Below are 12,689 nucleotides of genomic sequence, written 5' to 3'. Positions count from 1 at the left end.
AATGTGTGCTGCATACACATAATCTATATTGTATACATTCCACGTGTAATACATAGTGATATACGCCGTATATGAATTATTTATACACAACTACATGTTCATCGAGTTCGGGGAGCGAAGCCGTGTTAACGCTGACGTGAGCAGCCTCCGGCCCTGAGCTGCGGGCTGACCGCAACAATCGCTGATTAGCGGTGCCCGTCGGCGACCCGCGGCACGCGACACCCGGACACGCAAGTCCTCAGCCACGAGCCGTCGTCCGTAACCACAGCAGGTCGCCGAGGGAGCCACGGACTCCGCCCCGGGATGGACGCCCGGAACCGTCCACTGCGCCGTGTCGGAGTCCGCGCGTCTTACAGGCACCTGTCGGCAGGTGTTCTTTCCATCCCTGCAAAAGCATCCAATTCAGCGAGTGACATTTCCCCCCGAAAACCCCTGAACTCAAAGAAAAAAAAAAAACCTGAACTCAGGTTTTGCGTGGGGTGAGTCCCATCACATCGGAACTCGGGATCGCAACACGCCCGTTCTGGGGTCTGTGAGCTCAGGGAAGAAAGCTTCTGTGACGTGGCTACGTCTTTGGTGGACGGCACTTGGCGGTGGCGTGGCCGCTCCGCATGTGAATCCTTCGGGCACCCGGGAATGGCTGCAGAGCCCTAAAGGGGATGTGGTGTCGGGTTGTGGACCGGATTCAGGACGCTCATGGAGTCCCCGCATCGAGGCCAGGGGTGCTGTGTGACCTCCTGCCGCCGACGGCTGTTGCTCAGGCTTCCCCGCTGTCGGTTCAGCGGATCGACTGTTTTTGCTCTCGGAAGGTGAGACCATCTTGCAAACAGGGTGGTAAGTAATGTCCACCACGCCTGCGCCCCCTTAGGGACGTGCGTGCTCATGCTGTTGCATCTGTGCACACACACACACAGGCACATATAAATACACACACACAGACACAAGGATGTGCCCTTTCAATGAAAAATACATGGCCTGGAAAGCACTTCATTAAAAGATGGTGAACTAACAGACACCTCAGTCACCCACAGGCCCTACGAAGTAAAGGCCGGAGAACAACAACGGAAAAAAAAAAAAAAAAACAGCTTTCATCTACCCTGTTAGGTTCTGTCACTGTGGTCTGTCAATTAAACTGAGAAAAGACAGATTTACTGGAGAAAAACCTTTATTTCAGATGCACGAGGGACCAACCACCAGGAAAAGATGTAAAAGCCTCAGAGGAGTGGTTAGGCCCAGGGGCTCGTGTGCGCCTTAGTCAAGTGGCCATAAAGTGGTGCAGGAGCCAGGACAGCAAGGAAAGGGGCTTTACGGGCTTCCAGTTGTGGAGAGACAGGTATTTGGGAGAAAAAGCAACGGCAGATAAGGGTTACTCAGCAGCCCTCGGCGACCTCTGTGTACACAGAGCCAATCTCACGGCCCCAAACATCGCAACTAGTGAACACAGCATTCTCCGAGTCAAATGATAAGAATTTATTTTAAAAATAAGCCAACAGGGACGCCTGGGTGGCTCAGTGGTTTAGCACCGCCTTCAGCCCGGGGTGTGATCCTGGAGTCCCGGGATTGAGTCCCGCATCGGGCTCCCTGCATGGAGCCTGCTTCTCCCTCTGCCGGGGTCTCTGCCTCTCTCTAGGTGTCTCTCATTAATAAATAAATAAAATCTTAAAAAAAAAAAAAGCCAACAGACGGGTTCTGGCTGGAGATGGCTGCAGCCCCAGGCAGGAAGTCACCGCAGCGTTGTGAGGGGATTGCTTGCTGTTGCAGCTGCCCGGTGGCTCTGCGGTGCCATCAGCCCTGAGCGGTCCCTGTGGGCCCCCCCCCACTGGTGAGGACAGACCCGCACCTCGTTGTCCCCCTCGCTCAGCGTTCTGCGGAGACGCCCACCGCCCCACGTGTCCGGGGAGCTGCGGCCGCCTGCTGTGAGGCCAGCCCACCGCAGGGGGCCCGGCCTATCTGCAGGCACAGCTCAGCAGGCCCCGTCACTAAACACCACACAGGGAGCCACGGCGACCGCCTGCTCTAGCCGTCGGTCGGCAGCTGGGGGTGCGGGTGACTGCATGCTGACTTGGGGGTGTCGCGTTGGTCCCTGCGAGGCGTGGCGAGGACACGGATGTGTAGCAATGAAGACGTGCCTTCTCCCTGTCGGCATAGGGTCCCAGACAAAGAACTAGGGTCCCAGGCTGGGCTCCTGCACAGGGGGCGTCCGGGGCCATCCTGTGCTCCAAGGGGGGCGGGGGGTGAACCTCCCAGCCCCGAGCGCTCAAGACGCTGCCTGGAATGGAAGCAGGCTGGGGAACCCCGCACCCCATGTGATACATATTGTATCTGAAAATGTGACACAAAATATATACATTGTTGATATTTTAGGATTAAAATTACGATGACAGGGATCCCTGGGTGGCGCAGCGGTTTGGCGCTTGTCTTTGGCCCAGGGCGCCATCCTGGAGCTGGTGCGCAGCGGTTGGCGCTTGTCTTGGCCCAGGGCGCCATCCTGGAGACCCGGGATCAAGTCCCACATCGGGCTCCCGGTGCATGGAGCCTGCTTCTCCCTCTGCCTGTGTCTCTGCCTCTCTCTCTGTGTGTGACTATCATAAATAAATAAAAATTAAAAAAAAAAAAAGAAGCAGCAACCCTGAGGGTCGGCCCACAAGCTGGGATCGCGTCCCCCAGTGGCTCAGGGCGCGAATGGATCTGACCGTCGCGCCTGCATGTGAATTTGAATATTCCTGGAATCCTGAGCTCCGTTTCGGTCAAGCAAAGCTCTTCATTTCTTGCTTATTTTTATACACTCCTCACGCCGTGTCTGCGGGGTGTTGAAATGCACACGGCAAATAGGAAGGAGGCAGGAGCAGCGAGAGGCCTCTCTAACGCAGGGAAGGTAGAAGCAGGGTCCCCGGACGCCTCGACCGCCTCTGTGACCCAACCTGGGGCAGGTCGTCTGTGTGATCTGTGGTCCCCTCCCAGCTGCTGCATAAACTGGGAAGTGGACGTGGGTTCGGATCCCGCAAGCAGAGTCCCTGAATCCAAGTTTCTAGATGCCAGCCATCGGCCGGCCTGTGTGAGCAGCTGTTTCACTTTTCCTTAAAAAAAAACAAAAAACAAAGAAACAAAACAGCACGATTAAGCCATCTGACTCCATCCTATTTAATTTGTCCAAATTGGCAGGTTTTGACGCTACCGTGAGAATTTTGGGACATTTTTGTGGCCTGATAAAGAAGCCCTCACGCTCCACAAAGGCCCGTTATCGTCCTTCCACCTCCCGCCCTATAGAAACCCGCGTGCACATTGTTTCTGGAGATGTGCCGGCCTCACACGTTTCATAGCACGGGGCTGACACGCGGTGACCCTCGTGGGGCTGTGTCCCTCGTGAGCATCATGTCCTCCAGGTGTCAGAGCCCCGCTCCTGTTCACGGCCGAGTCCTATTCCGTCCCTGGAAGGTCCCCCATTGCAAAGTGCGTGCACAGCACCGGCCACACTGGCTGTGCCCACGAAGAAGCTGGTGGCCACATCCAGGAAGATATTAATATGCCGTGGCCGCCATCACACAATCCCATAGACAGGGTGCCCTAGACAACATGCATGGATGGGTTCCTCCCAGTCCTGGAGATCCAGGGGGGGCTGAGGCTGGTTCCCCCTGAGGCCATCTCCTGGGGTGTAGATGCTGTGTTCTCCCCATGTCAGCAGGTGGTCGTCCCTCTGTGCGTGTCTATGACTTCATCTCCTCTTCCCATAGTGCACGTCTATGACTTCATCTCCTCTTCCCATAGCACATGTCTATGACTTCATCTCCTCTTCCCATAGTGCACGTCTATGACTTCATCTCCTCTTCCTATAGGGCCCCCAGTCCTATGAGGTCAGTGCCCACCCTGCCACCCTCGTTCTAGCTCAATCCCATATTCAAAGACTGCATCTCCCACTACACCCCCATTCTGACATCCTGCGGAATTGCACCTATGAACGTCGAGGGCACAGAGAACACGATTCAGCCCGCGACCTATCTACATCGAAGGTCAACGGCTACACAGGCTCCAAAGGGATCCCACCACCACGAGTTTGCAAAAAAGATTGTGTCTGAATCATTTGCAGAGTGAGGTCTTTGAGGGCCCAGCAGACCCACAGTGAACACGGGTTGGACGCAGGTGTGGACGTGTCAGCGGAAGTCAGTGCAGACCTCATGGTGGAGGCCTGCCCACCACGCCGAGGCACCCTGAGGCCCGGGAATAATAGGAAGGGATACAAAGGCAACAGCAAGGAGGTGGCCCAGGTCGAGGAAACAGGTGGTGGTGGACCCGATGGACAGGGAAGCACTTGCTGCAGCCTTGCCGGCTCTTGAAGCCTCATTAACTTTGCCGGAAACCATCGTGGGGAGTTGCACCCTCGTGAAAGGGAAGCACCGTGCAAGGAGGAGCCGCCCACACTGTGGTAGAGGCAACGTGGGGACCTCTCATGCAAACCACCTCCCCAAGGGGTCCAAGCAGCCTCCACAGCCCACCCGCTCGCAGATGCTCCATTACACACCAGGACCTTCTGCAGCTCCTTCATCTTGCTCTTTCACGGTCGCCGAGGGTCACGACCTCGGCTTTCCAAAGCGCAGGACACGGTGTGGACACCTTCCCGCATGATCCTGAGTCTGCATGCGTGTAGGGGGTCTTCTCGAGTGGGGTTGGAACCGCTCGCCCGCAAATTCGCATCCACCCAGAACCTTGCAATAGGACCCTACTAGGAAATAGGGTCTCTGCAAATGTAATTAGGGGGAGTGTCTGGAGATGACTTCATCTTGGATGAGGGAGGCCTTATATCCAATGACAGAGACAGAAGAGGAGACGCAGACATGGAGGAGGAGCCACGTGAGGATGGAGACACAGATAGGAGGGATGCGGGGAAATATATTGGAGAAATATATTAAATATTATATAATTATTATATGTATATAATACACAATATAAATATGAGGCAACGTATATGTATATATAAAAAGGATATTTTTATATACGAGAAAATGCATTTTGAAACATTTTGAATATTGCATTTTATGCCCAAAGCACGCAAGGCAATTTCCTTTAAATAAATGGGACCCATGTTCCAGGGTTTGATGGGAATCGAGTGCTGTATAGACGCCCTGAATGAGCGCCGTTAGGCTCCTGGGTAGCAGAGGCAGCAGACACGGGTCGTGCAGCACATGTCTACACCCAGCGCATTGCTCAATTCATGACGGTTGATGCACAGCATGCGGGTGGGTGTTGGTGGCGCTAAGGAGAACAGATATTGGGTGTTCGCAGATGGCTAAGACCCTTGGTGGCTGAAGCCTGGGGGAGAACATGCACCGGGGCCTGAGGTGCTGCTCCCCTGCACAAACAGGCTCCAGTTGTGCGGGGCGCTTGTGCCCGCCCTGGGTCGTGACCCGGGGGCCTCCGTGTCCAAGCTCGGAAGCAGGTGGCAGAGGCATCCCACAGCTGGGTCTCTGTTTTTGCAAATCCAGCGCGTGGCCATGCCCCTTCATGTTTGCTTTTCTGTCTTCAACATTTGGTTTGAGGCGCAGCAGATGCACAAAGCCCCCAGTGATTCGGTTTTGTGGCACCAACCACGCGTCCACCCGTGGGGGGCTCCCTGCCACCGTGTCTACATATAACGTCGGCAAGGACAAGGAGCGAGCAATACATGCGTCCCTCCCAGTCAGGCTGGGTAGTGCAGGAATGGGAGCCACCAAAAGAGGACGAGACATGTACACCCGTGGACGTAAGGAAGGCGTCTTCCACCACTTGGACGCCAGCGGCAGGTTGAAAACTGTGCTTCGGGAGCAATGGGACAGTGCACGACACAGGTGATTCCACCATCTGCTTGGCATTAGCGTCTTCCCGGGCGTCCACAACAAAAGCCAAGGGCGTGAGCATCCCTTTGGAAGAATGGCAAAGACATGTCACAAATGGGGACGTGGAGAGGATAGCGCCACCCTCCCAAAGACCTGGAACGGACAGACCCCGCCCCCATTGCTCCCGAGTGGGAGGCCTGCAGAGGCTGCCCTTGGTTCCCACAAAAACCCGCTCATCTCTCCTCTGATCACTGCAACACCTGGAACCAGGCATCGGGACACAAGAGCAAGGCCGCCCACGCTCCCCAAACACCAGGACCTTCCACCCGCGGCCGCCACATGCTCAGAATACACGCTGAAGTCCAGGGACGCCCTTGAGAACAGCCGCTAGAAATGCAACCTCGCCCAGAGACGGCCTCAGGACACACAGGGAGTCTGCCCCAGGGAAACCAAACACCTTCCCTACCAGGTCGTCCACACGTGTCCTCCTGCACGGAGGAGCTCGCATCTCCCCCCAGGAGCACTGTTTGCTTCTGGTTTGCGGAGACATGTGTTTTCTCTTGGTGCAACCTGCTTCGAGGTATAGGACATGGGAAAGCCACTGAGGCAGCCTCCAGGCCAGCTAACAAATGATGGACATGTTGGGGGATGCAGGTGGCCTGAGGGCCAGGGCAGGTGCATAGACGGAGGGCAGAGGGCTCAGGGGTCGCCCCCCGAATATCCATAGTGGCATATTGATTATGTTCAGTGGAAGTTGCCTAATACACAACCCGTGCAAGAAGGACACTCGGACCCTCCTCCGTCCCCGTGAAGGCAGGAAACAGATCTGCCATCTGAAGCACGCCCTCCCCGTGCTCAGAACCAAAAAGGCACCGTTATCACCAGACATGAGGGCGTACACGTCGACAAAGCAAAAGAAACAAACCTTCATTTTTTCCCCAAATACCTGTGCCCCAGTTCTGCTCAGAATTCCTTACTCATTTCAGCTCCCAAACACCTGTTTCCCTGATCCCGTCTGTTCCCCAGAAATATGCTGCATCTTCATTCAGAATCTATAAAAACTACCCATCTCGGTCATTTCTCTCGGTCTCCGTTTCATTCTTGGGCTTCTGTACAGGTATCAAAAATTTTCTCTTTTCCTGTCATGTTAGTCTGTCTCGTACTCATTTAATTCCTAAATCAGGGATGCCTGAGTGGCTCACCAGTTTGGTGCCTGCCTTCAGCCCAGGGCATGATCCTAGAGTCCCGGGATCAAGTCCCACGTCGGGCTCCCTGCATGGGGCCTGCTTCTCCCTCTGCCTGTGTCTCTGCCTCTCTCTCTCTGTGTCTCATGAATAAATAAATAAAATCTTAAAAAAAAAATTCCTAAATCAGCCCAGATATCCCTGAGGGGACGTGGTGAGAAAAATCCCTCTGTCCCCAACACAGGCCACAGTGGGAGGCGACACTGAAACCCAAACCCAAAGGTCAGCATGAGCAGAGCAACTCACGGGTCATAAAAGAATCCCAGGAAACGGGCACCATTAGAGTCCTGGGGTGGGGGCGGGGGGGAACGTGCAAATGCTATTATTTCCAAGAATGCTTCCCAGCGTCCCAAATATCGTAGAATGAGGACTACCCTCCTTTGTTAACAGAAAAATAATATCAACTTGTATTTCTAAAGCATAAGCCGTTGTAAACCAGCAAAAGCCAGAAAGCATTGAAAGCGGAGGGCGGCGGCGGTTACTTTAATGATACAAATTAACCGGCCCTGGGCAGAGCCAAGGCTGTGACCTGGATATTCATCCAAGGAACTAAAGCAATAAAACACGCGCTTCACTAATCATGGAGAAATGCAAAACAACACACGGGTGCGTGAGGACGTCGGTGGGTCGTTTATATTAGCAAACCAGGAGAAATCACCTGAACGTCCTACAAAAGGAGAAACGCCCGCACATCTTGACGCAGACGTGAAAAATCACACACGCGATGCAATGTGAATACGCGGGTCCTGTCTCCGCGGGAAACCGCACGCGAAGGATTAGAATTCATCGGTCAAGCATGGGTGGACAGAGAGCCCGTGTCTGCCCGGAATCCCTGGGCCAGCGTGTGTCACCCCCCCCCCACGTGCTTCTGTCATCATCTCTGTCACATGACCGTGTCAGGGTGACATTAAATTGCACCTGCGTGAAGGTGCCGGGAATGCCCGAGGACGTGACACCTGTAACGAATGCTCCTCCGCATGGCTGACGTGCTGGATCTGCGTTCTCTCCCGAGTAGGCAAATGGCGGTCCCCAGGGTCCAAATGGCTTCCATAGGCCAGCTCTGTCACCAGGGTCCTCGGTTTAGTGAGCCCTGGCTGCAGAGCCACCACCTGGTGCCTCGTACCCCGCACGCCGTGTCTCGCACACCAAGGTGCTTTGAGGTGCCCCATCCTCATCCTTGGACGGGGACGCTTGGGTATCCCCCAAGGGATGCCCCACAGGGCCACCTCCTCCCGTGTACAACGATGACACATCCGCCGTCCAGCCCTCGCCACCCATGTTATGAACCCACTCTTTGTTTCAGAGTGATCAACACGTCACCCCCAATGGCCCTCACGTCACCCATTGCGATGGGCAGTCTCAGCTTCGCAACACCAACGGCCAGTAGGGCCAAGACGGGGACGACAGATTTCCAAGAAACTCCCGGAAGTGAACCAAGGTACCACACTGGACCTCCCGTGTCGTGGCTCGGTGAGCAGAGTCCACACTCTGCCTAACAGATTCTCTGGAAATCGCCATTCACGAAAATCCAAGACAAACAGGAAGCTGTGGGACAAGAAGACGAAGGGCGGGGGGGGGGGGGGGGACGCCAGTGTCATGTTGGCTAATGTGGGTTGTAAATTCCTAGCGTAGACGTCTTCCAGGAGGAGGGAGGCCGCCACGGAGGCTGGTCTCATTAAGGCAACATCTGCTTACAAACAGATAGTCTAGTGTTCTCTTCCCAGGGTGAATGTTATGAAGAGACGTCTGGTTGACCAGCCGGTTGAAGAGCTGACGAGTCACGGGTGCCCCCTGCTGTGCATTGTGACAACTGCTCCTTCACACCTGGTCCCCCATCCTTCCAGCGGGAGGCGGCTTCCTGGAAACGTCCCCCAGCCTCGCCATCCCACCTGCTCAGGTCAGAGTCCAGCTGGGAGCAGGGCGGGGGGGGGGGTGTCAGGTATTAGGGGAACAATTCGACAATGGATGATGCATTTTTAAAAACCAATTTGAGTTTCTACTTCTCCAAACCTGGCTATTTTTGTGGGCATTTGAATCTCCAAACGTCTTATTATTAAAACAACAGGGATCCCCTGGGTGGCGCAGCGGTTTGGCGCCTGCCTTTGGCCCAGGGCGCGATCCTGGAGACCCGGGATCGGATCCCATGTCGGGCTCCCGGTGCATGGAGCCTGCTTCTCCCTCTGCCTGTGTCTCTGCCTCTCTCTCTCTCTCTCTCTCTGTGTGTGTGTGACTATCATAAATAAATAATAAAAAATAAAAAATAAAATAAAATAAAACAACAGCAGCAGCAGCAAACCCTACTGTGGCTTTGTATTTGTTAAGGAATCGCGGCACAAGGTAAAAAGGGAATCATGTGGAGCTCCCGGCAGGCTCAGTCAGAGGAGCGTGTGACTCTTGATCTCTGGGTTGTGAGTTTGAGCCCCGAACTTAGTGTAGAAATTACTTAATAATAAAAATGTTTAAAAGAAGGGCCTTTTTAAAAAAAAATTATTTTATGTTTGAAGAGAGAGGGTTAGAGGGGAGAGGAGCGGAGGGACAGGGAAGCAGAGGCGGTCGTGACGCCTGAAGCCCAACCCCAGGACCCTGAGATCATGACTTGAGCCAAGAGCTGCACGTTTCATTGACTCAGCCACCCAGGCACCCCTAAATTTTTTTAAAAAGAGAGAAGCTCTGCAATCCCTGGGTGGCACAGCGGTTTGGCGCCTGCCTTTGGCCCAGGGCGCGATCCTGGAGACCCGGGATCGAATCCCACGTCAGGCTCCCGGTGCATGGAGCCTGCTTCTCCCTCTGCCTGTGTCTCTGCCTCTCTTTCTCTCTCTGTGACTATCATAAATAAATAAATTGAAAAAAAATTAAAGAAAAAGAGAGAAACTCTGTCAAGATATTGCTCAGCTGGAGACGTCAAGTTCTGATAAGGGCAAAGTAGTATCTGTTTGCGCAGCTTGGCGCTTGGGGAGCTACTTGCTTCTGTCCCGTGTGGGTCACAGCGGCTTACACATCGCACATGGGACACTCCAGCGGGGTGGGCCCAGCGAATGAGGATCCCCAAGGGAGTGTGTTGCACCCCCCCCCCACCCAGGTCTCAGGGAGCAAGGGAGGCAGCAGGTCCCAGAGGGTCGGCTCAGGCACCTGCAAATCCTGAGCAGTCAGGAGCAGCCCAGACCTGAGGAAGAGTTACCTGGGCTCCTCTCTCTGCCCCCGCCTCCTTGTCACCTGCCACTGCCTCCCATTGGCTGAGCTCACCCACAAGTCATCTGTCATAGGGCCAGGTGGGTGTCAATACTTCAGGGCAGGGAGCCCTAGGGAGATGCATCAGCCTGAATCTGGAGGACCCTGTGTAGCACCTTCAGCACACGCCCGTCACCCGTCACCCGTGTCTACATGGGGGGGGGTGATGGTTTTCCCCTGGTGCGTCGTCACTAACGGGCTCGTCCCTGCGTGGATCCGCACCAGCCCTGCACATGCATCTCCGGGGACCCCCGGGACATTCTGCGCGTGAAGGCCTTGCTTTTGCTGCCATTTACCGCTGCTTCCTTCAATCATAGATTTCTACATGGTTTTTCCTACGGATGTGACGGTTCTCCAGGAAGCGGGGTGGGGGGAAGGCAAGAAAAATGGCAAGAAATGCGACTCACAGCAGCAATAATGGTCAAGAGAGCGCTCGTCTTCAGACGGGACGGGGGACTTGGTGCATCTGCCCCCTGCACGCGACAGGTTGTATTTTGTGCAGGCGTGGAGCTCCAAGGTGAGCATGGACAAGGAACATGAGAATTTCCTCTGGAAAAGGTTGACTTCAGCTGAGGTTGTCCCGCTGGGGAAGTTTATACCGTCCAAGAAACACACGGAGGGGGTTTTAGTTTGTTGGCACAACCTTTAGAAACATGGTGTTTGGGGCCACCCGGGTGGCTCTGTGGTTGAGCATCTGCCTTCGGCCCAGGGCACGATCCTGGAAATCCCGGATCAGGTCCCGCATCGGGCTCCCCGCAGGGAGCCTGCTTCTCCCTCTGCCTGTGTCTCTGCCCCTTTCGCTCTCTCTGTGTCTCTCATGAATAAATAAATAAAACCTTAAAAAAAATGGTGTTTTTCTTTTAAACCCAAAGGGACCACATGCCCCTGTGTTTTCCAGTGACTTTTCTTCTAAACTTCCTAAGCGATCTATCCTAAGAAAATACAACCAATCAGACATTTTTAAAGATGATTTAATTTTTTTTAATTTTTTTTTTTCTGGTGCTTGGCCTACTATAGTTGCTTCCATCATCCTCTTGTCTTAATTTTTTTTTATTATTTATTTATGATAGTCACAGAGAGAGAGAGAGAGGCAGAGACACAGGCAGAGGGAGAAGCAGGCTCCATGCACCGGAAGCCCGACATGGGATTCGATCCCGCGTTTCCAGGATCACGCCCTGGGCCAAAGGCAGGCGCCAAACCGCTGCGCCACCCAGGGATCCCCATCCTCTTGTCTTAGATGGGGATGAAGACGTGTGGCTTTCCCTAAACCATGATTTCTGTCAACTCCTGCTAAAAGTGAAATTCCTTTCAAGCAAATCGTGCTCATTTGGAAAGTGGACACAAGTGCCTCTCAGGGAACGTGGCCCAGCGTCTGTCTGTGGGGAAAGCCCATGACCTCTCTCAACGTGACGACGCCTAATAATGACTCTCCTCAAACTACCAAGGGCCCCTGTGGCCTGGAGTTCCCAGAGCAGACCTCCCGCAGACGTGCCAACAGACAACATGGACCGCATCCACGGGCACCCACGGGGGCTACCCCGCTGCGTGGCGGCAAACACACAGCAAGGAATTTGAACAAGCTCCAGGAGGCTGTCGCTCCGGGCGCACTGGGTGTGATTTCCCGGAATCGTCATGTCAGACTGTGCTCCCTGCACCTGACGACAGGAGATGCAGATGGCACATCACGTGGACGGGGAGAGGCCCGAGGTCTTTCGGCAATCTTCAGTTCGTGGTGTCCCAGAAAAATATAAAAAAAACTCGGGAAACTGGAGGGTTTGCGTGGCCCGTGACGCCGGTATTCAGCCTAGGTGTCGTTCCTTGGGGGAGGACCTGGCTTTTTGCGTGTCTTGTGGACACGCAAGATTTTGATGTAGGAGCCCGTCCGTCCTTGTCTGGAGACCGAGGCTCTGCAAGCGGACTCTGTCCAGAGGCTCCGTTGTGGTCCAGGCTCCCCTGGGAGTGGCGGCTTCACGGTCTCCTTCGGGGTTTGCGGTCACTTTGAGAAGCCCGGGGGCGTCTGCAGCCACACAACCATGCGGAGACGCCATGCCTGACATTGGGCACATTTCATACGAGCAGAACCGTGCGCTGTGTCCTTCGGCGACCGCCCTCTGTCTCCGGGCATCACGTGTTTGCGGTTCGTCTCTAGTGTAGCGTGCGTGGCTGGTTTGGGGGGGTTGGGTTTTCTCTTTTTTGTTTTTTGCATTATTTTTTGAATTTACCTTTAAAATCTCTCCAAGCATCGGATTGTTCTCCACAAACCCGCGGGGCACAGAGTTTGCACGGGAAGGAAGGAAGGAAGGAAGGAAGGAAGGAAGGAAGGAAGGAAGGAAGGAAGGAAGGAAGAAGGGGTTAAGGGGCTTCGGTGAGGCTGGCCAGGCCCTGCCCGGATGTGGCGTTGGCTGTACCT

At 54.5% G+C, this 12,689-nt stretch overlaps 1 protein-coding gene across 1 annotated transcript; it reads left to right on the top strand.

Annotated features, from left to right (window-relative positions):
- The first annotated feature begins 8,006 nt into the window (after nt 1–8,006).
- LOC129517657 (uncharacterized) lies at nt 8,007–12,333 on the top strand. Its single transcript, XM_055337578.1, has 4 exons — nt 8,007–8,201; nt 8,355–8,489; nt 8,776–8,954; nt 12,227–12,333. Exons 1-4 carry the CDS (start codon nt 8,017–8,019, stop codon nt 12,331–12,333), a joined length of 606 nt encoding a protein of 201 aa, XP_055193553.1. The 5' UTR covers nt 8,007–8,016.
- Nucleotides 12,334–12,689: the final 356 nt, after the last annotated feature.

This window comes from Nyctereutes procyonoides, unplaced genomic scaffold (genome assembly GCF_905146905.1).
Source record: "Nyctereutes procyonoides isolate TBG_1078 unplaced genomic scaffold, NYPRO_anot_genome, whole genome shotgun sequence".
Taxonomy (NCBI): domain Eukaryota; kingdom Metazoa; phylum Chordata; class Mammalia; order Carnivora; family Canidae; genus Nyctereutes; species Nyctereutes procyonoides.
This window is presented reverse-complemented; position numbering and strand designations above follow the sequence as displayed.

Coding starts and splice junctions, on each gene's coding strand:
- LOC129517657 (XM_055337578.1), top strand. CDS start 8,017: ATGCTCCTCCGCATGGCTGACGTGCTGGATCTGCGTTCTCTCCCGAGT. Junction 8,202..8,354: donor GCCGTGTCTCGCACACCAAG/GTGCTTTGAGGT, acceptor TCTTTGTTTCAG/AGTGATCAACACGTCACCCC. Junction 8,955..12,226: donor TCCCACCTGCTCAGGTCAGA/GTCCAGCTGGGA, acceptor GTTGTGGTCCAG/GCTCCCCTGGGAGTGGCGGC.